Source organism: Grampus griseus, assembly GCF_964374135.1.
Source record: "Grampus griseus genome assembly, chromosome: 17".
Classification (NCBI taxonomy): domain Eukaryota; kingdom Metazoa; phylum Chordata; class Mammalia; order Artiodactyla; family Delphinidae; genus Grampus; species Grampus griseus.
Window position 1 is genome coordinate 14,416,599 of NC_139011.1, and position 27,187 is coordinate 14,443,785.

The 27,187-nt window shown below is 39.4% G+C and overlaps 1 protein-coding gene across 2 annotated transcripts in view; it reads right to left on the bottom strand.

Annotated features, from left to right (window-relative positions):
- Nucleotides 1–27,187, bottom strand: part of NSMCE2 (NSE2 (MMS21) homolog, SMC5-SMC6 complex SUMO ligase) — a 224,180-nt gene that overhangs the window by 166,687 nt on the left and 30,306 nt on the right. For both annotated transcript variants that reach the window (XM_082675228.1, XM_082675229.1), the window contains exon 3: nucleotides 8,571–8,677. In XM_082675228.1, coding sequence (XP_082531354.1) covers nucleotides 8,571–8,677 — 107 coding nt within the window. The remainder of the gene's footprint in view (nucleotides 1–8,570; nucleotides 8,678–27,187) is intronic.

Consider the following 27,187-nt stretch of genomic DNA (forward strand, 5'->3'; position numbering starts at 1 on the left):
GGGACACAAACCTGCATCCCCTGCATCGGCAGGCAGACTCTCAACCACTGCACCACCAGGGAAGCCCTAACTAGCATATGTTAAAGGGAGCAATCTCTTTCTCATTGCTGCAGACAGAAGTAGACTTATTGATCAGGGGACTTCACATCCAACTGGCCAAATGCCATGCATCTCACTGGCCTGCTCCCCCATATTCTGTCCAATCCTTTTGGCTTACAACAGTATGAGCACCAACTTCCCCCCAACATCCTCTCTGCCCCCATTACCAGAAGACTCCTTCTAAGGAAAGAAGCCCTTCCTTCAACCTCTCAAGGACATAATCATCTCTGCTCTTTCCCAACGGTTTCCTGCAGCTTACTCTACTGTCTAAATTTTAACTCAAATTTCCTCTTCAGATACTATTTAAATTTGATCAAAGGAAATGACTTCTCCTTTACAGAACTGTCTGGGCAACTTTATAAACGAGTCTTGACAGAACTGTTTTAGGTGCTTTCATGCTATCACTTTTCATCGTTTCCAGAACTCTCTGACCTATATTCTATCACCCCCACTTTAAGAAGAAATTGAGGCTCAGAGTTAGAGGGTAGAAAAGCCGGAATTTAAGCAAAGGCTCTTCTCCCTTACTCTGAATTTCTTAAGCATGTTTTTATTGTCTGTGTCAAACTATTTCATTGTTAGTACTATTTTGTAGCTATTTTATAAACACATGTCAAGAGGCTTTTGTCCCTTCATTAGACTAAGCATACTATTGGCACTAACTGAACAGTTTAATTATGAGATTAATAAACAAGCAACTGCTTTCAACTCCACACTCTGCAAATGCATTCATTTTACAGTGAATCTTAACATTTGGTGATCCATTCCGTAGTTCAAACTATTTTCCCATCTCTCTTCTGCAGTTAGCCTACACTCTTTCACTGCCCATGAGCACCACTGCTAGATAGTGGGGAATGGCCAACATCTCAAGATCTTTAATACTTATCAAGTAAGGTGAAAAGTTTGACATGGAAGGAGGCTCAAGTGATTATCTAAAATAAGGGTTTGATGCTACATACGGACTATGCCCAACGTCAGAAATAAGCAGGAGTTTGCTATATTAAAGAACATGCACATCATTTAAATAATTCAAGTGGGACTTCCCTGGCGGTCCAGTGGTTAAGACTCCGAGCTCCCACTGCAGGGGGCGTGGGTTCGATCCCTGGTCAGGTAACTAAGATCCCACATGCCGCGTGGCACAGCCAAAAAAAAAAAAAAAAAAAAAAAATTCAAGGAGTTACCTGCCAGAATTGCCCAGTACCACTGAGGCCAAGGTGTTCAATAAGCATTGAGAGTTGTGCTGAACCAGGTCTTTCAAAGTCTGTATGCTTTTTTCTGTCCACACTGCTGCTGTGTCCTTTCTACCTAAACTATCCTCTCCTCTCTTCATTTCCTTGAAAACTTTTCCTTCTCTCCACTTTCCTGAACCAATACCCCACACCGGGGGTCTTGTTTGCTTCAAAGAGACATAGCCAAGCAACCACTGAATGTTTTAAAAAACTTTTCTTTCCTCTCTTTCACTGTTGGAATAACACATAGTCTTTTCAGAGGCCTGGCCCTTTCCTGATCCTCTGCATAGAAACATCTTGTAGGTCTATTTTAGGTAGGGGGTTTGATATACTCCCCAGTTCCCTGGATGTCACAAAAACTCTACCACAAACTGCTGAATCCATCTTTTAGCCTCTTCTGTAAGGTAGAGGGATTGAGACTACAGAAGCGTTTTCCAAACTGGGTTCTGTAGAGTTCCAGTCCTTCCCCCAAAGAGGTTTTCAAGTAAGGTTAGGAAATTACTAAATATTCCTCCTTTGGAGAATCACAATGCATAAAAGCATATTAAGGGCTTTGGAGTCTTTAAGGAAATTCTTTTAATCAAGCACTCCCCAAACTTATTTGACCACAAAATCCTTTTTTCCTATTATACTTACTCACATCGTGATTAATTAGTATTACAGAGCAAACTTCTGAAAATGCTGCATTAGAGGCACATTAAGACCCAGTAGAGTGTAAACGTTTTTATAATTATGAATAAAATCCAACACTTAGTACCTACAAAACACGAAGATGGATTTCTATAAACTACCCATGATAAGAAGTCTTAATATGGCACAAGACCAGAATGTTCACCTATTAGTAGCTACTTCACTTGGTAACCTAAGAGATTTATATCTGGATTCTTTCCTATAGAGACAACTCAATTAGTGAAATACTATATCCAGACCTAACTCTCTCTGTTAGCATTAGAAAAAATGCTACCAAACACAACCTTAATTTCGGAATAACTACAGAGGGAGTTCTAAAGGAACAGAATAGAAATTAATTACCAGTAATCATACATTCCAGGGCCAAGAGGCTGAAGAGTGAATACCTACATCAACTTTTTTCCCCCCTGGTTAATTTCCACATCTGGGCAATATTTCTACAGATGAAAAGGCTTATATGTGGAGCATCTGTTAACTTTGACAGGAAAGGTGTTAAGAGACCACACACCACCATGGAGGGCAGGCAGTGGAGAAGAGGGGGATTCCACAGTACTTTCCCACTTGGCTCCAAGAGATTCTCACTAATTCCACTGTCCTCTCTCACCTTCTTGCTATTCTGCTGACAACAGTCATTTCTCTCATGCTCAGGAATCTTCTGTCCTCAACTGTCATAATCCCAAACAAATTTACCCTCCTTTCTCTTTTGTCAATGATTCACAATGTGAGATGCATTCTTAGATGCAGTCAGAAGATGGTGATAGCCAATAAATCACATCCTTTGCCCTGGAACTTTCTTCCGATACTATAAATTTTTAGCTTTCTAAGTGAGAAATGCTCCCCAAATCTGGTATAACTAAAATAGTAACTCCCAACTTACAAGATAGCTCATAAGATTTCATGTTAAAGCAGAAGATGTTAAGGTAACTTTAAAATAAGACTTACAAAAGGCAAAGCTTACCAGTTGGTGAAGGGTGAAGGGTGAAGAGGCATAGGGAAGTGATATTAAAAACATTCTAAACTAGTTGCATAATGTCAAGGCTGAGGTAAGCTATACCTTTGACCCACCTTGTTCTTTTATTATATCTGAGATTGTGTTGGTTTCAACAACTTACGTGAGGTATATTTCCACTCTGCTAACTCTCAACACGCTACTTTTAAAATGCAGACTAAATGTTCAGGTTAGCTTAGCAAGTAAAAGTCACAGTGCACAGGACATATCCATGAACAGATTTATAAGAAACAACACAATAAACCGATCCAGCAACTAACTGCCCCTGTTAGGTTAAGAAGAAAAATATCCTCCCTCCCTACGCTTTTGGTAGGAACTGTTATAAAAAACTGATTTAAAAAAACGCAACAGGGACTTCCCTGATAGCACAGTGATTAAGAATCCGCCTGCCAATGCAGGGGACACGGGTTCGAGCCCTGGTCCGGGAAGATCCCACATGCCGAGGAGCAACTAAGCCCGTGCGCCACCACTACTGAGCCTGTGCTCTAGAGCCCGTGAGCCACAACTACTAAGCCCGCGTGCCACAACTAGTGAAGCCCACGCGCCTAGAGCCCGTGCTCTGCAACAAGAGAAGCCACCACAATGAGAAGCCCACGTACCGCAATGAAGAGCAGCCCCCGCTCACCGCAACTGGAGAAAGCCCATGCAGCAACAAAGACCCAACGCAGCCAAAAATAAAAATAAATAAATTTATTTAAAAAAACACACACGCACACAACAAATATGTGGCAGCAATCTGATTCAAATGCTTCCAAATCTTAGATAATCTCTAAGATGCATGTAGCCCAAAACAGAGTAATAGAGGAAGGTGAAGAAAATACAACACTCTGGATTTTCCATAAAGTAAGATGCTAAGGTAGCACCTACTAAAAGAACCATATACAGGTAAAATGTGACAATTCTTTTAAGATTTGAAGTTTGTTGCAGTAAAATTGCACTATTAAGTATCATGATAAAGAAAATGCAAAGTATAATGTGAATCCTAAGCTTTAGTTATTTTTGCTAAACTCTAGGACTAGGCTGCTCATCAAAAAGCACAGGAAATATATATTTTACCACTGACTGCTAATATTATCTGCAACTAATCTGAACCTGTTAGGTCATTTGTCATTTAGCGTCAGGGGGCCCATCCTTTCTCACTATGAGAATTAACACTATAAAAAGTTGCAAAGACCACCCCAACGATAGTGGTGGACGCTTTATCATCTCTTATTTGAAAAAACACATACCTGAGAATAGATTTGAAGATTCCTTGAATTAAGCTGGTGCCCACCCTCTGGAATCTGAAGCCCACGATGGACTCCATGTTTAGTTTAAAACCACCACATAAATCCAGAACCAGAAATACACAGTATTACCACTGTTTATTCAATACATGATAAAGAGTCTCACTTCAAGAGGGATAACCCATTTGACCAGTGAACTGGCTTGAGAAGCAGAATACTGGTAATGAAATTATTCTTAAATCAACTACTGCCATAACTTGCTTTAATAAGCACAGTTCCTGGCACATGGTAGCCGCTCACATCTGTGGATGAATGAATCCTCGACCAACCTTAGGTAGGTTACTCAACTACTCTATAGACTTTAAACTTTCTATGTATAAAAATCGGCTTTCTCTGGCTTAATTTTCTCAAATTAAGCCTTTGGATTGATCAAGGCACTCTGAAACTCTGACACTGAGGAAAAAAAAAAGATGCTTCCATTTCATGCAAAAGTCACATAGACAGGGAAGTTATATATCATGATCCCCATGTTGAGGCTCATTTGACTTTCATCTTAGATTCAATATCACTTCATCAGGAAGGAGTCCCCTAACCACCAACCCACTCCCCCCTCCCAGCTGATATGCCCCCTGAGTTATTAACTCCTTGAAAACTTTATTTTCCCTTTGTAGTACACAGCACAACAATCATTAAATAACATCTGTATTGTTCTTTGTTAAACGTTTGTCTCCCTCTCTAGGCTTCAGACATTCTGAAGGTGAGATCATATGGGCTTTGCTGATTGACCTCCTCTTTCTTGCACCTAGAAGTAACCTGGCACACGGATGTTTAGAAAATATTTGTTCAGTGAATGTTTGAGAACAAAAAGCCAGCCAATGGTGCCCCTTCAAGATACTCAAATAATAAAAGCTTAGAAATCAAGGAAGGGAACGTTAGGTCATCAAAAGCTAATGTTCAGAACATCACTCTGTTCTCAACATGAAACTGAGAGAAGTTTTTCCTCAGCAGTAACAGCAATAAAAGAAGTAAGTGTATCATAGCATATCTATGTGCCATTTTATACCTTTCAAAACACTTTCATCATGTGTGGTCTCATGACTGAAAGTCTCCAAAGAGTTCATACAGAAATTCTGTTTACGGTTCTACATGTTTTAAAGAGTTGTGACAGGTATATAACCCACTTATCCTGGAAGTTTTTATAAATAACTTATAGACTGTCTGGGAATTTTTTTTCCCCCCTTAGGTGCTCACTGCATGATATTCCCTCTACAAAACAGCTGGGACAAAGTCCCATTTTTTTTTTTTTTTAAGTTTCAGAGCGCTGAAATAAATACTGATTCCAAATAAAGTCTTCAGCTCTATTCTTCAGCTCTAGCAGCTCTATTTTCTTAAAGGACAAAGAAAGGCAATCTGAGAGCTTCTGTTGGATGCCAAAGGGACTTCCCAGGGATTGTTGGTAAATTGAACCACATCTAAGGTTCCAAAGTAAACTTCTAAAACCTTTTCAGCGGTGTATAACCTTCAGAATTCTGTGAAGGTGAGAGCAGGAGCGAGATCTTTATTTAAATGATAAACTTTAATGCTCTTTGATGATGACAAATTTTTTTTTAACTTTCTATGACTATATGAAAATTCATAAACAGAAAGACCACGGGGTGGATGAGAATCTTGGCAAATGATACAGGAATGGAAGTACTGCAGCTCTTAAAAGTCTATGACAGAGCAGAAGTGAAACGAGATTCAACAGGGGCTCCTATTTTCTGTATTCTTTCCTAATAATCTGACTTAAAACAATTTCTTTGTTTTAGAGATCATAAAGACCTCATACTGTAAACTTTACCAGCTTATAGCTAATCCTATATGATTCCTGAATTCCAAGGGAGGACAGGTCAAAGCCAATAAAAGTTTTATTTCAAAGCCCTGAAATAAAGTGAGCAAAGTACTCGTTAAGAAAGATCCAGTTCCACCTTCCTCAGGAGTATGTTTGGAAATCTGGGTTTGTAATAACATAGTATCTTTATCTCCATCAAATTTTATGAATGTCAAAGTGTTTGATACACAATATCTAATCTGATTCACATAATAATCTTGTGAAATAGGCAGGCCAAGAACCTTATAGATGAAGAACACGAGATTCCAAGAGGTTAAGTTTCTTGACCCAGGATCATAACTTAGAAAATGGAAGCACCAGGGTTGGAAGAATTTCTGATCCCTAGACCACTGCTATTTCTATAGCACAGAACAGCTATACCATTCTGGACTCTTTGAATCTGCTGTTCATTCTTTATTCCTCATCAAAACAGGCAATAAGATAGCAATGTCCATAAATGTCCATACTATGTAAAGAGTACACAGTATATAAAGAGGGTAAAATATTCCCCTTAAAATAATGGTCACATCCCCACTATGTCTCTATATGGTTTTAGGTCTTAGAAATCTTATTAAACTATGATTTGCTATTCTTGGTCTCATATCAAGCTTATATAGAGAGCACAACTTTGCATGAGAAAAAAACGCAATAAACATGTGTTCTCTTATTAAAGACCAGGGACCTTCCCGACAAGCATTAGAATCACTAAATCCAAGTTACTCCATACTCTAGCGTAAGGTTAGAGCTGAAAAGCTGGATAAAACTCCAGTTATATTCTTTCCTGATTAGTAGGGTGGGTGTAATGGGATGAGGCCTCAGGATGAAAGAAATGCTATTAACTACTGAATGTGCATGAGGGTGAGGGTTGCTTTTTCTTTTTTTATGACTCAGTTTTTTGAAGGGGGAAAAGTCCAATTCTTCACGTAAAAATACCTTACATATCTGTGAATCCTAGGGTTTAATAGAAAAAAAATCCACATTAAGTTCTTCAACTTCCAAAATCTGTTTTCTTATCTATAATGTACATCGTGCTGTTATATTTGCAAAACATCAAGGTTAAAGATAGAAAAGCCTATCAAATAACCTCCATAGAATGTAAGCGTCAAGGCAGGATTGATCTATACAATAAGCCTAACTCTGATCTTTGGTAACAAACACACTTTATTCTATAAAGTCAGCCTTGTTCTTTTAAGGCAGTGGTTTTCAACATTGGATACATAACAGAATGGGTTTTTAAAAAATACTGGTGCCCCAATCCTTCTCCAGATCAATGAAATCAGAATCTCTTTAGTGTAGGGTAGGGACTGGCTGTTTCTAGGGGTCAGCTGGAGTTGAAAACCTCTGGTCTAAGTGCTTTGCTATCTAGTTTAAGAATCTAACATGACATCATTTTCATATTTTCCTATGGAAGGAATATTCACAGTCCCAAGACAGTCACAATGGTTAGAAACACCAGAAATGTACAAGTTGAATGAGTGTATTACTTGGATATAAGCAGACATTCTTAAGTTAGTCACAACTGCTACACTTAATAAATATTAACCATTAAAAAAAAAACAGAAAAAAAATTTTAAAGAAAGAAAAGAACAGAAAAACTGCATATAACCATGAACATATATACCCATTTAACTATAGCTTAAGTATTAAACCATATTCAAAAATTTATCTCCCACTGAATAGTAGCCAATCTTGTAAAGCATTTTATTTTTGGAATTTTCCCATAGATATAAGTAAGAAAAAGCAAATAAAGAAACCAGAAGTACAAGACATCCTATTACACAGGTATATGAAATCAGTTCAAAGGGGAGTTTCCACTGCTCAGAGGACAAAGCACTTCTCAGAAACATTACTGCAATCATACTGCTCATTTCTTGCTCAACACAGTACTGCTGAAAAGGATGTTGCTATGTTCCCACCTTAACTGCCTTATGTGTTGTTCCTGTGACATGCTGGAGCCAACAAAGACAAGTTTGGCTTCTGGAAAAACCAAAAGGCCACGCTTCTCTATTTGTAACCTTGCTCTAAAACCTCTCCCTATTATCTGATTCTATGAATTTTGCAATAGCTGCATATTCGTTAAAGCTGGAGAATGAGTAACTAAACCTGGTCTAAATTGTATGCTTAAGCAAATATAACAATAAAAACAAGTCCTACGCAATTTGTAGCATTTTATAAAAAACTACTCACATTCGAAGGAGGCTTAGACTAAAAAATTCGAGACCAGAAAATGCAAGGAAATCTAAAACAGATGTAATATCCTAATTAAACCTAGGTGGCCTATCTGGGAAAATATTTAAGATTCCTATTCTATGAACTTCCTGATTAAGAAGAGATTAATAGCTACTACAGTAAGGATAAGAAATTATTAAAGGTTAGAAAAGAATTTTGATTTGTGTTTCTAAGTCAGTGAGCTGTAACCAAATATAACTAGGTGAGTGGTATAAACTTACATGGTTTATTGTAGATTGAACAGCCTTTAAATAATGGTTTAGTTTCCGATCCATCATTGCAAATTCAACCATTGCCTTATCCATACTGTATTCACTACTCACTTCAGCTGAAAAAGAAAGGAAAGCAATGATCATTTTCCATTTAAAATGCCGTATTTGGGGCTTCCCTGGTGGCGCAGTGGTTGAGAGTCTGCCTGCTAGTGCGGGACACACGGATTCGAGCCCTGGTCTGGGAGGATCCCACATGCCGCGGAGCAACCAGGCCCGTGAGCCACAACTACTGAGCCTGCGCGTCTGGAGCCTGTGCTCTGCAACGAGAGGCCGCGATAGTGAGAGGCCCGCGCACCGCGATGAAGAGTGGCCCCCGCTTGCCACAACTAGAGAAAGCCCTCGCACAGAAACGAAGACCCAACACAGCAAAAATTTAAATAAATTAATAAACTCCTACCTCCCAACAACAACAACAAAAAAAAATGCCATATTTGGAAAAAGCTGTACCAACATAATTTATCAATCAATGGTCTATCTAAATGATTTTGTAAAGGTATTGCATATTTTAAAAAATGCCTTCAATATATGGCTGCTTCATTCAAAATTCGAAGAAGACACCCAGTAGAAAAAGTCTCAAAGGTGGAAATGTAGACTCAGACTCAGGAGTTCCAGGCTGTGCCACCTACCTGGACAATCTTAAATCAACCACTACACTTTTCTCAGCCTCAGTTCCCTCATCCATTGAAGCAGCCCACTTATATATCTGCACATGAACCTTGTAGTATTGTTAAAAATCAAATAAGGAAGATTTCCACTTCTAGTAATGGTAGGTTGGGTTATGTGGACCAATCCTCCTACTGAAGACAACTAAAATGACTGGAGGGCTTCTCTGGTGGCTCAGTGGTTAAGAATCCGCCTGCCAATGCAGGGGACACGGGTTCGGGACCTAGTCGGGGAAGATCCCACATGCCGCAGAGAAACTAAGCCTGTGCACCACAACTACTGAGCCTGCGCTCTAGAGCTTGTGAGCCACAACTACTGAGCCCATGTGCCACAACTACTGAAGCCCGTGCACCTAGAGCCCGTGCTCTGCAACAAGAGAAGCCACAACAATGAGAAGCCGGTGCACGGCAGTGAGGAGTAGCCCCCTGCTCACCACAACTAGAGAAAGCCCGCACGCAGCAACCAAGACCCAACACAGCCAGAAATAAATGAATAAATAAATTTATAAAAATAAATAAATAAGTAAAATGATTGGATAAAACAGGAAAAAGAGTAATCTCCTTAAAAACAAAAGGGTCACAAGATAGTAAGAAACAACCAGGGCAAAATTAGGGAAAACCAAAAAAGAGAAGCTGAACACAGGAAATCAAAGTTGCATACCCTCCCCCAGTAAACTGGGTCCCCACTCATCAGAATAAAGATGAACCGTAAGTAATCCCACTCTGCTCCTCCAGGCTGCAGGGAGGTTGGCCTTGGCCACTGAGCAGAACAGAGGGAAGAGGGAGAGAGAAAACAAACATGTTTCTGAAAAACTGTATCAACAAGCCACAGCCTGGGTTTGCAGCCTGGGTTCCCCTCACCTGAGTGGTGCTGGGAACCTGAGCTCTGATGTTGGTAGGAGGTGGTCTCACAATGAAAGTACCCACATGTACTCCCCTCTGGAAAAGACACTTGTATCTGAGGCCTCAAATAACCCTACAAATAATTGTTAAGGATAATGAGTAGATTACGGGGGACAAAAAATAAAAACAAAACAAAAACCTTACAAGGAAAAACACAAGAAAACAAGCCAAAAAGAGTAAAAATCAGCAGAAACAGATTCCCAAATGTTTCAGATATCAGTCAGAGCATGAAACAACTATACTTACTATATTTAAAAATTAAAAGACCCTCAGGAAACAGGAGACTATAGAAAGCAACTAGTAGATTGGAAAAGCAAGATAATATTCTTCAAAGTGATTTTAAACGTTTTTTTTTAAGCTCTAGACACACAATTTAATAATAGATCGGGAAAAGATAGAGAACACAGGATAATAAAAACGTTAACATTAAAAAAGCTGAAAGAAATGAAAATAAAACTGGAGTCCTTAAATCATATTAGGGGATGCACACACTCAAAGACTCTTCATTCAAATAACTTGGCTCAGACAAATGGCAGTATTTCTTGTCCACTCTGAAGAACAGTACAACAGTTCATCTCTAAGTCATGAAATAATATAAAACCCACTTACATTTGGCTTTTAAAAAATGATTTTCCTGGACTTCTAAATTATGCTTTAGTTTTACAGTAGTCAATTATAAACACACTCCATAAAATATCTTCTGGGTTAACACGCTTCTGGTAGAATACCTCTTGGCTGGTAACACCCAGACTTCACAGAATATACATATCCCTCAATATAAGCTTTTTTTTTTTTTTTTTGAGGAGTGGGAAGGGGCAATGTTTATATAAGAAAAATTTGTATTTACATTCCCCAAATTAAATACATTTTTAATAAAGTGGTATATGAGAAAGGTCTCAAGTCATATTCCATAAAAAATTGTTAGACCGTTTGAAAATCTCCAAACATCAATGAAAGAGACATGTTGCTTAGCTGTTGCTGGTACCAACGTGTATCTATTGCCATATATACAACAAATGTTTGTTAAAAATCCTATTAATTGCTTGATGATCAGGAAGAGAATTTTAAACAATTTATATCCTAATAATGATGGGTTGTGACTTATACAGGCATTTTACTGTATATAGTTACATTTAAGTAAATTGGTTAGGGGTTTGGGGTTGGCCTGTAATTTAATTTTTTCCCATTTAAAATAATGAAAAAAAGAAAAAAAAAGAAGAAAGAAAGAAAAATAGGCCCCTGGTTTCACACAAACCTTATCTAGTTAAAGGAAATGATGATGTGTGTGTGTGTGTTTTTTTCCTTTTCTTAGTGGAATCAGTATATTTTATGTGTAATAGATTCTGATACTGGGACCATTGAAAAAGTGGGTCAAGCTGGTAACCTGAGCAGAGACTAACAGCATAAACTGCTTTATCAAAAGTGCAATAATTAGTGGCAACTTCAACCTAAACAGAAACTCACTAAAGGATGTATCAGCAGCAAAAGTCTTTCAAGTATGAGAAATAAAAATGTGTCAGGGGCTTAAATCAGTAGGAATTGACATAATGTTGGCAACCCCCCTCTGGAATTAAATGAGTTAATTTTTTAAAGCACTTAGAAATATGCCTTCGACATTAAAGTTTTCAGAGTAAGCAGGATGATGATTCTCATTATCAAGGTCCATAGACATAGCCAGACTTGAACCAGATAACAATTTCAAATACAAGGCCAAGGAGACCTTCCCTGCAAAGGAGAACGTGAGCGATGGCTGCCAGTATTTGATGGCAGGAAGCCTAAGGGAAGTACCTGAGGAGGCCAACTGTGGACATGCAGCCTCAGCTAAGGCTCCAGGGCCCAAGAATGTTGGGACAAGCTAAAGAACCTAAGTGATGAATAGTGCAGCCTGAGGCGACAAAGGGAAAACACCAGAAGAGAGCGGGAAGCTACTCCTGAGAAGAACCGAGAACCACGCCACACCACACCTGGAAGTGATGCTCAGTCAGATAACTTCAGGCTCAAGTCAATGTTTTCATCTGCTGGGGAGAAGGGTTTGGAGAGACTAGAGACGGAAGACAACAGACTCCCACAATGGCATCTGGAAGAGAGGTCATGAGAACATCCGTATCAAGTAGTTGTTAACCCGTGTCTCCCTTATTATTACAATAAAGCCTCTTTCTAAGTATGTTATTTGTGTTCATGTTTCAGAAATACCAGGCAAAGGAAGGCACAGGGAATGTGTCCTGTTCCACTAAAGAACTGAGGTGGGGAAAGAGCATAGTGTTGCATGAAAAAGGCTAAGTAAAGCCCTGAAGAACTCAGGAGGAAAAGAGGGATAAACACATCAACAGGGAGCTGGCTGTTGACTAGAAAGTGGCTGGGGCGTTGGGGAGGTGCAGAGAGACTGACCAGCTAGAGGTTCCCTGCTCCTTTATTCCACGGTATATAATCCCACTACCAAAATTCTCCCACTCTCACAGGGAAAGCCCTCCTAAAAATCCACACCAACCAAATCCTACACATCCTTCAAGGGCTGAGCTCAGGCCCTACCTGCTTTTAAACTCTGCCAGCCTAGAAGGATCTCACTTAATTTATCTTAACAACTATACTTGATACTTTGGCACTTTGAAACATAAACAATCTTGTTTTCTTATATGAATTTGTCTCATTTTTCCAAACAGACTTTAATCCATTTGAGGGCAAGAATGATGGATCCAACAAAGAACTATAGGAACTCTTCCTTCAATATTCTTATATGGCCATCATATAATAAATTTGAAAATTAAACTTTCACCAAACTAAAAATTGTCCTGCCTCTGATATTCAATTGAATTAAAATGCAAAGAAGACATGTAATATAAACTTATTTGCCTATTTTCAGTGTGATTTTTCCACAGGAAAAAGGTTGGCACCAGCGCTGAGTGTGGGGGAGAGATTACAAAAACGATGTTAAAATTCACAGAATGACCAATCTCAGAGAGGCAAATATTACTGTAGCACACCTCTGCAAGCCAAAAAGTAACTGCAATGATAAAATATATATACATAATAATAATAGCTTTACCTAACAATTGGTAAGCACTTTATTATGAGCCAAGACTACTTAGCGTACTGTGTTTACATTAAACCTCACAGCAGCATTAAGAGAAAGGTAGTTTTAGCTCCACTTTATATATGAGAAAACCGAAGCACCAAGCAGTTGAAGTCACCTGCTCAAGGACACAACGGTAGTGAGTGGCTGAGCTAGGCCTCCAACTCAGACCTTCTAGCTGCAAAGTATGTACACTAGCCTCCTGTGCTAAAAGGTGCTTAAACGTGAGAAGGACAAGCACTTCCAACTCCTCCATGGATATCCAGGGAACAAACCCTTGGGGTGGGGGGGACTGAGGGGCAAGTCATGGCCCTGAGCTTCATCTCAGCTCCCGGTGGTCTGTTCCAAGTAGGACACTGGCCAGCCACTCAGATGTGATTGGGCCCGGTCCGATCACATTTGGGAAAAGCTTTCCCAAATTCCTTAGTAGAGGAAACCGATAACAAAAAGAAAATCATCTTCCCCTTTTAGAAGATTGCTAAGTTTTAACACTGGTGAAAAGAGTGATCTTTCCCATCAGCAAGGCTAACTGGAGGCGCTATAAAAGTAACCAAGTCACCCACTGAATGCTAGGAGAATAACTAAGTCAGCTCTAGCAGCTGGCAAGTCAACCTGTACCAGGCCAAGAGCACCAGCAACAACAGAGATGGAAGTAGCAGCCATGCAAGGGCAGCAACAGAGAACTGTTTCAGGGGAAGGGAAGAGCCCTGGAAGGCTTCACATGCAGAGGTACTTCTGAGTGGAGCCCAGTGTCAAAACCATTTCTATTACCCGTGTCTTTGACTGTCCTCCCCTGGCCAAGCAGGGTCTGGGAGTCTAGGAATATTCTCCTTTCTTCAATGTGCCATTCAAGGAGCATTAATTTATTATAATCAATCCTTGCTTGTGTTAATCAAATGAACCTAAGTGATACACTTGAACATTCATTTACAAGCCAATAAATATGTGGGGAGGTCTCCTGGGGAGAGCTCGGAGACTCGGTGGGACCGATGTGACACATCTGGCACACCGATTAAGAAACTGCTCCAAGAAGTTAGTTCAATAACTCGCTGAAATATGTCCCCCTAACCCCTGCCCCAGCAAATTAAGTCCAGAGGGCACAGATAATCTTTGATTTGTATTAAACAATTATAACTGCTTCTGTAAGGATGCCAGTAGCGTGGCAAACGTGCCTTGTCTGTACCAGTGACCCTGCTCAGCGCTATCCCAAACACCATGCGCTGCTAACAGGACCTGAAGAACTTACAAAGTGTCATTTAGACCAGGAAGGGCCACAGAATTAAACCCATTCTTTAAGGATGGCTTCTGTTTCATTTTGTTTTTTCCTGTTCATTGGCAAGCCCTAGAAAACTAAAGAGTGATAATCGCTGAAAGAGGACCTCTTTTTAGACTGAAGTGCTCTGATATTTATCTAACATAAGAAGTATCTGAATGGATGCAGTTGGCCTGCATATGATCCTCCTAAAGTCAAACAAACCTGTAATTATGCAATCTAGGCAGCCACGCTGATCATTAGACATGTCACCTGTTATTCAATGTCAGAACGCACTAACAGCAATATGAGAACTATTACTATTCTTTCATTTTGAAGTGCTGAATAAGGCATTAAAGGTACATGTTACATAAAGAACATTAAGCAGAAATGGGTGATTTAGTGTTGCAATCAAATTCAACTTAAAATTCATGAGACTTCAATGAGAGGAAGATAATGGCTGAGGCAGGAACACTTACGAAAGCAAAACAATTATATGGAAACTAGCAATCAATGCGGGTTGTCTCAAAAGTGAAAGACGGGCAAAATGAGGGAGAAGAGGGAGGTCTGAGAGAGGAGAGCAAGGGAGGAGACTAGCTATTTTCACAGATGTAGGCAGACTCAGGTGAGACAAATTTCAGGTCCCCTGTGGCTAAACAAGGTATCAATAGGTAGTAAGCCTTTAACAATATGGTAATTCTTATGTAGCACAGTTCAGACTCATGAGAGTTTATCCAGGGTGAGTTCCAAGATTGTCTAGTGTCTATTCCCAACTTATTTGCTCCACATAATGCCACTTTCTTGGCTACTGGTTAAAAAATGGGGATAAAGAAGATTCTTTATCTTGGCTTCCCCAAGTCCAGATGGGCATGGTCAACAGACCAGTCAAGCTTTTCTTCCATACCAGCAACCAGTTCAGCAAGAATGGAAGGTAACTGATGCCACTAAGAGATGCAGCTTCTTGACCAACTATTCTAAGTAAGGCCCCTCCCAAGCCACAGCTGTCCTGAGGAGCAGCCTAAGCCATGCACTGGAGAGAAATAAATTCTCTTCCCTGAGGCCTAGCCCTAAGGTTTGGGAAGCACAGCTGAAGCAGGTCCGGGAGCACACAGGACCCAGAGCCAAATAAGTTCCCTCAACGTCCTTCAAGTCCAGCAGAACTGCCTTCAGTGAAACAAACACGAAGATGAAGACACCTGTCCTCCTCCTTCCCCTAGCATGTCCATCCCAGCTTTATCTCTAGGCTCCCTCTCTACACTACTGGATGTCTTTTTCCTTTGCTCTGCTGTTGCCTATGATTTCAGCCACAGGGTCGTTTTCCAGAATTCTCCCTAAGCTCCAGAATAGGACCAGACGCTTCACGCCTTCTTGGTCCATAAGCCCTCTTTACCTTTACAACGAGGACACGTGTGCAGGTGTATGTGTTCAGGCGGCACACCCTCAAGACAAATTTCATCTACTTATTCTTTCCAACTTTCTGTCCCTGATTCAACTGCAGTTTTGCCCATGGTCAAGTTGTTTCCTGAGATTTTGTCCTAACCAAACAAAAACCGCAGAAGCAGCTGTTTTTTATTCTACAAAGTCATACACAGGCATGTCTGAACAGGAACAATACCAATTATATATAGTTGAATAAATTCAACTCCATGCATTTTATTAGTAATATACCAAACCTTTCAGACAAAGCAGTCATTTAGTGTTCTTCTGGGGTTGTGACTCCAATTCCACATGAATCACACACTCAGAAGGATCTGATAAATTCTCAGTGCCATAAAGTATATGTGTCCGTTTTGGAAAGGAGGAAGGAAGGAGAGGAGGCCAGGAATCGCCTGATTTATGTTTTAAATTTCCTAGAATAGGTGGCACATAGGGAGATTTTTACTTTCTGAAACAGGGAATAAATATTTCCTAATCTCTTCAAATTAAAACTTGATTCTTCTATATTTTATAAGCAAGAAATTTCTTCTTTTTGGATGAACTCAAATAAATGGCAGTATAAAGCATATTGCCTCTCCCTCCTTCTGTGGAAAAAAAACCCCTTCCACTTTTAAAATATAGCTCCAACTATCTCAAGCAATATATATTACACACACACCTTCCTCTATGAGTGGGTGTGTGTATGTTTTTCCTGGCAGCCTAGTATTAAGCAATCATTATATATTCATCAGAAGTCAAATTTAATGACTTATTCACTGCTTGAGCAATATTTAATAGAAACTTGCTTACTTCTCACTACCCCGTACTTTAGTCCCCATTATTCCTCCACACTGATATTAGTGTGGTAAAATTAAAATTGAATCCACATTATATAACTGCCTCCCACCAGAAATAATAGTGAAAAGTGTAACAGTTTATGACACAAACTAGGAAGCAACTGGCTCTTTTATAAGCTCAGTGAATATGGGGGAAATCTTTGTGAAATATTGACCTTTATAATCATCTTTATCTCCTATACAATTTTCTTATCATAGTCATACAGAAGAGGGAAGTTGTATAATACAGTAACTCAAAAAGCCAGCTCTGGAGTCCATTTACATTCAAATCTAGGTTATGTTACTTGCTAGCTGTGTAGTCTTTGGCACGTAACTTGGAGTCTCAGTTTCCTCTTCTGTATAATGGGTGCAATGACAGTATCTAACTCACAACATGACTAAGTGAGAAAATGTAGCTAAAATGATCAGCACAGGGCCTGGCCCACAGTATGCACTGACAAAATGTTATCTGCCATTATAATTATTACAGAATGGATAACTACTCTGCAAATGTAGTTAGTCTAAATGCTGAAAGCACTTTGCCCATAGAACCAAAAAGAATCAAGTGAAGATCATCTCTTTAACTCTCTCAGCTGTTTCTACTAACTAGAGACCAAAGCATGAAGTTAAACTCACAAGACTGCAACGCTCTATGAGAAGCTTTGTCAACAATCCGCTATCCTACCCACCCACACACTACTGTCCAGAAACTCACTTACCTAGCAAATGCTTACTGAGCACTTACTACAGGCCAGGCAGAGGGGGAAATGCTTAGAAGCAAGAAGGAGTAGCTAAGCCTGCCCACAGAAGGTTTAACAGGTTTAACAAGTGAGGGGGTGAATGTGTCTGGAAAGGTAGTGTGCATTAGTTGTTTACCGGCTTGTGCAGAGGCTAAATAAATGCCCTCGGTCCTCTCCACCTAGGCTGATTTACAGTTTAAATGGTCAAACAAAAACCCTGGGAATGAACAGAGAAGGCATAGATTAAATCTTCACTGCACACTGACTATGCACGATGAACTCACTACTCATCCTTTGTCGCAACAGCGTGAAGTCGGTATTAGTAAACATCATTTCAAGATAAGGAAACCGATGCTCACTAGGGCTAAATCATTTGTCCCAAGTCACACAGTTAGTAAGTGGTAGACTTAGGAATTGCCCTCAGGTCTGGCCTGAAGCATGGAAGGCATGTGCAGTAGTGTCTGAACTACCACATAGAAATAAGTAAAACGCACTTCATGCAACAGTCATGGAATAATGAATAATCGGTTCTCTGGCTAAAGAAATTCTCCTAAACATTACCTTCTTTTAAGAGTGAGAGAAAGTGAAGGAGAGACTGACTGACTGACTTAAACAATTCTACCCCAAAGCAATGGAGACCATCTTTCATTATATAGATAGATATTTCCTTAGAATGTGTATAAACCACCATAGTAAAGGTATAACTCAAAATATTGCTTGAAGTAAATTCTATGAAGAATTAAACTTATAGGGCTTCCCTGGTGGCACAGTGGTTGAGAAACTGCCTGCCAATGCAGGAGACACAGGTTCGAGCCCTGGTCTGGGAAGATCCCACATGCTGCGGAGCAGCTGGGCCCGTGAGCCACAACTACTGAGCCTGCGCGTCTGGAGCCTGTGCTCCGCAACAAGAGAGGCCGCGATAGCGAGAGGCCTGCGCACCGCGATGAAGAGTGGCCCTCGCTTGCCACAACTAGAGAAAGCCCTCGCACAGAAACGAAGACCCAACACAGCCTTAAATAAATAAATAAAATTAAAAAAAAAAAAAAGAATTAAACTTAGAACTCAATCTCTGGATACAATCTAGTCTCTATCAGTCACCAACAGCACTACGAATCTCAGGCTATGGGCATCAATCATTGTAAAACATATCCACAGACCTCTTTTGGCTAGCTATTACAAGCCCCTCGAATCTTCAAGGTCAAGTCTGTCTTTTACATGATTTAAATCCTTTTCTATACCCTTCCTGTCCATTTGTTCCTATCTAATCCCTGGCAGACTGGAAAGAAACAGTGAATTCAAGGCAGCAAGCAGTATTTACAGCAGCATTCCAGCCAACATATTTAATTTCAGTGACAGCCATTTCTCTCTGGTTTTCAAATCCTTGACTATGCCCATGTTTTAGTTACAGTGGGAGGGCTGAAGGCCCAGGAGGCTTAAGAAACAAAGCCCGGCTTTGACTTCTGGTTCAACATCAAAGCTCTGGCATGAATTTATGGCAGCAAAGACCAAAGGAAGTAAGGCTTAAACCTCATGTGAACATTGAAAACATTTAATGAGAATGTAGGTAAAGCACCCAACAGGATGTCTTAAACACAGTGGACCCTAAATAAAAGAATGCTATTTTACTGTTAACTATGTGTACTTTGCAATATTCCCCGATACAAACCTATTTCACTTAAGCTAGTATCTATTAAAAAAAATAAAAAACACAGTGAGGCAAGAAAAAGACAAACTGCCCAATGAAAAACTTAGCAAAGAGATATAAGCGTAAATTCTCTGAAAAGCTTATTCAAATGGTCTAGTATCTATTGAATTATGGAGTCATCGAGTCACTTCACTTTTGCAAAGTAATAGGGCATATAGTTAAGAAAGTAATTAAGCACATGGTTGAAAATTCAAACAGAACAATAATGTGGTGTCTCCAATCCCCAAATTCTCTCTCCAGAGACAATCATTGTTATGAGGTGCCTGGGAATGCAATCCCATGGAAATATTCTACATATAAGGCATTCTCTCTTAAAAGGTCTACAGAAATTAAGATACTTACAGAAACAGAGAAATAAGAAATTTAAAATGGCCATACTTGGAGAAAGACAAATCTCACAATGCCTGACACTGAAAATCATATCAGTATTCTCTCTGTGCCCTAGTCGCCAGTAAATGTGCCTGAACAGAAAGAACCATGAGTGGCTGCTTCAGTTTAGTCAAAGTATGCTTTGATATTTAGTCAAAATATCCATTCTAAAATAACATAAAGGCAAAGAAAAACAGCTGGGAAAAGAACACAAACATTAAATACAAGAAAAGAGTAATGCTAAACAAAGAATACAATCAGTGTTAATGGGGGAACTTCCATTCACTCATTGAACAAATACCTACGAAACACAGACCATGTGCCTGGCGCTGTGTTGGGTGCCCTGGAGAGAGCAGTGAACAAGATAAACACTGTACCTTCCCTCAAGGAACTCTTACAAATTTCCACTCTACACAAAAATTTCTAAAAAGCCCTGATATAACTATGTGGCCTTTGTTTGGCTCTTGGTATTATGGGAAAGCTTATTCCTCTGCTGAGCGGTTCTAATTATTAGAGTTGGTCCAAAGAGAGAGCTGATTCAGGGCCTCCCTAGAATAATTCTAGGCAATGACAACAATAAATCTGAATTGCTCTTTCACACACATTCACTCATTTATACCTCATAACCTCCGTGTAGAGTTATTTTACTTTCTGTTTTCTACGGTTGAGGAAATTGAGGCTCAGAGAAGTTAAGTGATGCCACTGAAGACATGCCTCAATGTCAGTAGAACTTGAACCCCAGTCCTCAACTCCAGAGCTACAGAAGAGCCACCTGCTGGGCCACAGAGTCAACTTTTCCAGCTCACAGTCCTTCGAAGATATGAAGGACTATTGAAGGTGGCTATTAAATATCTCCTACTCTTCGAGTCTTTGCTTCATCAGAATAAATAATGATCATCAAGTTCCTTCAAGTTCCTGCCTTCATTTAAACACGCTTCATGTACCAGTGTCTCTTTTTAAAGATGGACTCCGGAATAAAAAAAACGATAATTACAGCCACAGGCTAACCAATTAAGACTATGATAATACTATTATTATATGTGTACCACTGTGATCCTGGGTTGACCTTGTCAATTAAAAACAAAACAAAAAACTCAACAGGAACTGCTATTAAGTCAGACCTCTCCCTTCCTATATTAGTACCACTGAATTTTTCAATTAAAGATTCAAAACTTAAGATTGTCAAATTTCATGTTTCTGAAAGCTGTTACTCCATTTTATTCAGGAGGTGGAGGTCTTTCTGAATTTCAAAATGTCATCTAAATATCAGGTAGCCTCCCCTATTTTCTGTGATCCATAAATTTGACAACCTTACCTTAGTTTTTTTCCCAAGAAGTTAAATAAAATAATAGCTAACATTTACTGAGCATTTACTATGTGTCAGACATTATGCTAAGCAATTTACATGCATCATTTCATTCAATCCTTGCAATAACTGTGGATAAGACACTGTCATTCCTTTGATGGAAGGAAAAAAATGGGCTCAGAGAGGTTAAGTACCTTGAAGCAACATCATACAAGTAACAAGCTGCAGAGGGAAGATGCAAATCAGGGTCGATTAAATAACAGAGTCCATTCCTCTAACTGCAGTTATCATCAGTAATCATCATCCTTTTGGCATAACCCATTTCCATGTCATAAGACTTTGCCGAATGCCTTCCTAAGATCTATGCAGAAAGCATCCCTACTGTATCAGGGCAGTCGCTCTGGTCAAAAACAAACAAACAAACAAAACCAAACAACAACAACAAAACAAGGGATGGGGGAGTGGAGAGAAACTAGGATGATCAAGAACAAAAACATCAAGTAAGTTCATAAAATGAGATGGCTACTCAAAATAACGTTAATGAATAGCAACTACCTTAGACCAGCATATCACTGTACTCATTTCAAATAAATTTAAACCAAGAAAAAAATTACAAATGGGGTCAGCCTACTTTTAAATAGAAAGTTAATTAAGGAACACTTTAATTAAACAGAAATTAAGTCCTCAAAAACTATAAATTTAAGTTCAAGGAGATATGATAAGAAGTTTATTAGATCATAAGACCTATGGTGACAGGGACTGTAATCTCTGTCATTTACCTAACTCTCAAGTGTTGGTCTAAATGAGAAGTATTTCGTCTGAGAAACGTTTCTTTAAGCGTGGAAGGGCCACAATCACAAGAGGGAACAACTGTATTCCACATTCCTATCTGTTGGAGGATAATTGCTATGTTAATTATTTTTGGGAGGTAACATATATTTGATTTCATGAAAACAATGGCAAATCAATCTTAAATCACTGACAGCTCCAGAAAATAAGTCTATCATAATTTACTACAAGCATTATAGTAACTGTCCCATCTAATCAGCATTTTTCCTTATGTTTGTGCCTCTGCGTAGTACAAGATCCTGAAAAGATGTCTCAGAGATTTTATAAGGTCATTCTTATTTTTCTCATTACTTTCTCATCATTTCTAAGATGTTTTATTTTCACTTTGCCTGACTTAAATCAGTAGTGACTCCAAATACTGTTTCTGTCTTGCCTTCTTTAAAAGCCTACAGATGTAGAAAACAAATGTATGGACACCAAGGGGGGAAAGTCACAGAAGTGGTGGTGGCGGGACGAACTGGGAGATTGGGATTGACATGTATACACTCACGTGTATAAAATGGATAACTAATAAGAACCTGCTTAAAAAAAAAAAAAAAGAACCTGTTGTATAAAAAAATAAATAAAATTCAAGAGTTCAAAAAAAAAGCCTCTTTATCAAAGAAATAATAATCTATAAACACCTAAACTGACTAGAAATGTCTCAGAGAACTCTTTGCTGGATGAAGTAAACTACTTCTGTAATGGGAATTATCTCCCACTACTGTATCGGTTTCTGGATGACAATTACAATGAACTGCAAAGTAAGAAATAAAGAACTATTAATATTAAATGAGTAACTAAGTGGCTCTGGAACGCTGCAGTAGTATTTATAAAATGGGAGGGTCCAATCAATCACATCCCACATACAGGCACTCAGTCTCTGCATCCAAACTCAAATAAACCACATACAAAACCTAATCCCTGAAGTCATCTTGACTCCTCTCTTTAGCACATAATACATTTAACTGGTTCCCTAGTTCGATCAATTCTGCCTGCTCAAGTCAACTATTATCTCCTTTCCAACTACAGCTGCCTTAATTTCAATCTTTATTGTTTCTTTCTCATATTATTGGTTTGCTTCCGTAATGATTTCCTTTTCCAATATCTTTTCCCCTCTAATCCTTTTCCCATATTGTTAACAAATTCTCAAGTACAAGTGACGTTACTCTTGTTTATCAAAAGTCTACCATAGTACTTCCACTTCTGGCCAAGATAGAATAACGGGAACCAAATTTATTCTCCTGCCTGAAACACCCAAAAAATTCAAAATAAAAACAAATGAGGGGCTTCCCTGGTGGTGCAGTGGTTGAGAGTCCGCCTGACGATGCAGGGGACACGGGTTCATGCCCCGGTCCGGGAAGATCCCACATGCCACGGAGCAGCTGGGGCCATGAGCCATGGCCGCTGAGCCTGCGCGTCCAGAGCCTGTGCTCCGCAATGGGAGAGGCCGCAACAGTGAGAGGCCCGTGTACCACAAACAAACAAAACAACAAAAAAAAGAAAAGTGGTTTGCAAGACAACAGACTTATGCAAGGAAGAAGGAAGGAGAGTGATTGGAACCATATGAGATGAGACCTATAGTTGGCCCATCTTACTATCTTGAGGGAGTTTCCAGGCTGCAGGGCACACAATATCAAAATCTCTGCAGACCTTTTGTAGAAATTGACAAACTAATTCTAAAATCTATATGGAAATGCAAAGGACCTAGAATAGCCAAAAGAACCTTGAAAACGACAAAGTTGGAGGACTAACACTATCCAATTTCCAGACTTGTTATAAAGCTTTAGTAATCCAGGTAGCATGGTATTGGGATAAAGACTGACCAACAGAATAAAACAGAGTCCAGAAGTACAAACATACAACATATATGGACAACTGATCTGACAAAGAAGCAAATGCAATTTAGTGGAGAAAGGATAGTCTTTTCAACAAATGATGCAGGGACAACTGGCTATCATATGCAAAAAGAAAAAAACCAGGAAAAGAAACTTTGATCTATACCCCCTACCTTACACCACATACAAAAATTTAGTCAGAATGGATCACAGACTTAAATGTAAAACTATAAACCTTCTAGAAAAATTATAAAGAAAATCTTTGGGAACTTGGGTTAGGCAAAGATTTCTTAGATACAAAACCAAAAGCACAATCCATACGACAGCAAATTGATAAACTGGATGCCATCAAAACGTAAAACTTCTGCTCTTCAAAATAATCTGTTAAGAGCTCAGACTGTGAGAAGGTATCACAAATCATATATCTGATAAAGAACTGTATTCAGAATACAAAAAGAACTCTCAAAACTCAAAAAAAAAAAAAAATAAAAGAACAGCTCCAAACAACTGGAAACAAGATTTGAATAGACGCTTCACCAGAGATGAACGCCAAATAAACACACGAAAAGGTACTTAACAGTATCAGTCACCCGGGAAATGCAAATTAAAACACTGTAAGATACCACTGCGTATCTAACAGAATGGCTAAAGAGTACCCAGACCAAGTGTTGGTGAGCATATGGAATGACTAAAGTATTCCCTTAATATACTCCACACACAGACTCCTAATTTTCAGACAACTGTATTACCAAAAAAGTACATTTAACCATATAATTTAAACCACATTTAATATAATTTAATTTTATCATAGTGACTCAGAGGGACCTCATAACATTATGTCTCTCAGTGTCATCGTTATGGTTTTACTAGTAAAATATAGAAACATGAATCAACAGAAATCTTTTACGTAACAGATATCGAAGAGACCAGCTTTTAGTCTGTAATTACCTCACTGGAGTATGATTGCTTTTTATTGTAAATCATTTTCTTGACTTCAGTGTTCTCAAAGAGTGGTTGCCTGACATCAGCATCAGCATCTCCCCGGAACTTGTCAGAAATGCAAACTCTCAGGTCTGACACCAGACAACTGAATTGGAAACTCTGAGGAGGGGACCAGCAATCTGTATTTTAACAAGCCCTCCAGGTGATGCTGAAGCCTGGTAAAATTTGAGATGCATTGTTCTAACGTTTTTTTGTTTTGTTTTGTTTTTGCGGTACGCGGGCCTCTCACTGCCGCAGCGTCTCCCGTTGCGGAGCACAGGCTCCAGACGCACAGGCCCAGTGGCCATGGCCCACGGGCCCAGCCGCTCCGTGGCATGTGGGATCCTCCTGGACTGGGGCACGAACCTGTGTCCCTTGCATTGGCAGGCGGACTCTCAACCACTGCGCCACCAGGGAAGCCTTGTTTTAAAGTTAAAATGATAAATTGCTTTTCTCTGAGATTCTTTCTGAATTCAAAGAATTTTTAAGACAAAAAAGGAAAGATTACTTCAAATCCATGTTTTCAACAAATCTATAACTCAGCCAGCTGTTTTCCTATTTTTATACTCCTGAATTATTTTTGGCCCTTTATTAAGCTAGAAGACTAGAACTGAATGTAAGATCCCATAAATAATGCATTCTACAAAAGCCTTTGTTTTAAAACAAACTTTTCGGGCTTCCCTGGTGACGCAGTGGTTGAGGGTCCGCCTGCCGATGCAGGGGACGTGGGTTCGTGCCCCAGTCCGGGGGGATCCCGCGTGCCGCGTAGCGGCTTGGCCCGTGAGCCATGGCCGCTGCGCCTGCGCGTCCGGAGCCTGGGCTCCGCGGCGGGAGAGGCCACGGCGGTGAGGGGCCCGCGTACCGCAAAAAACTTTTCTACTTAAATATCGCAGTCATTTATTCACATCTATTTTTGCAACTGCATCCAACATTCCTTGCAAATTTACAAGATTTGCTTCTAATTTCAGCCACGAATTGTCACCCCCAGTGAACACCTGTGCAACTTTTAATTAGGTTCATCTAAATAGAATGTACTTGAAAAATAATCCTAGTTATAAAATTTTTAATTGTTTCATAAAGATACTCAAGAAACAGAATGAAAGTGGATATGGTCTTGAACTGAATCAGGACAACTGGGGCTGTCGATAATTTGCTCAGAGACTTTGAGTTAATAATTTCATCTTTCTGGGTCTCAGTTCCCTCACTATAAGAGAGAGTTGATGACCTTAAGGTCCATTTCAGGTCTAAGAATCTATACATCTGTGATCTTACTCTTATCCTCTGTGTACTGTATTTTTACATTCATGTGACACTGTCAAATTATTTTAAGTATTTTTAAACAGTTTTAAAATTGTTTTAGGATACATGCCTCTTCTCAGGATTCAGGAATATAACTCTAACACTGAATATAAACAGTAAAATATGAACACATGCAAACTTTTAGTTGTTGAAGCACCAAAATGGTAGTGTGACTTTAACAGTCTCTTATTCTTTCTTAGATGGGTTAATTTATCTCTGAAACTATGGGGATGGCTGGCATGAACTCCTAAAAGCAGAGATTTCAAACATCATTAACAACATGGACTCTGGAGGCAGAATGCCTGGGTATGAATTCTGAATCTACCACTTAAGAATTATTTGTCATCTTGAGGAAGTTATTCAAACTTCCTAAACCTTAATTTTATCAATCTTCTGTTAAGAGGATAATAATAGTATCTTCTCCATACAACTTAAATGAGCTAATCTTCTGAAAGCACTTAGCACAGAATGAACACTCAATAAGCATTAGGTATTTGTATTAACATTACTTGCGAAGTTGGCTCTCTGATCAGAAGGCATGAGAACTCATGTGCAATTCACTTTGTAAACACAAGTATACAGCTACTTTGTGCAAGGCATCTCACCCTCACTACAGGAGGAGAGGTTCTCAAACTTCAGGATGTATCAGAATTGCTTGGGATACTTTTTTAAAATACAGATTCCCGTGCTCTGCTTTCAGAAGCTCCAATTCTGCAATTTTAAATAAGCATCCCAGTTGTTTCTAAGACAGGCTGCTGAGGACTACAGTTTGAGAAACATTTCTGTACGGGTTTCAAAGAGAAAGAATGTCTCCCTTCAAGTACTTAAATCTCCAAGCATTCTTTCCATTTCAGAACTCACAGCAGCTACCACAGTGCTGCTCCTGTTGGCTGTGTACCACATACACCTAATATGGTCCTTTCATGTAGATTCCATTTGCCATCACTTTAAGTTCCAATATCTGTGTCCTGATTCAATGACATAACATAACTCTTTACCTTGTATTTGAGATCTGCCTAATCCTCTAAACCCCACCACCTCCAAACCTGTGACTATTGATGGCTCCTGATATACAGGCTATTCCTGACCTCTGAACACGGTAGACTCATTAACCCTGGATGCTGACCTACAAACGTGACTACGGTCTCATTCATAGCCCTGGTCTCAGAATAACACTTCCAACACTACTGTCAGCAAACATGTCTTCAGTATAGCACACATTTTCAGACAGAGACTGCAGTGTCAAAACCTATATGAATTTAACTCACAAAACCTTAATGCATACAAAAACAACAAGAAAGCAACAATCAGGGATCAGAAGCATCCTGGGATGGAATGTAGACTATGACAAAGGAATTTAA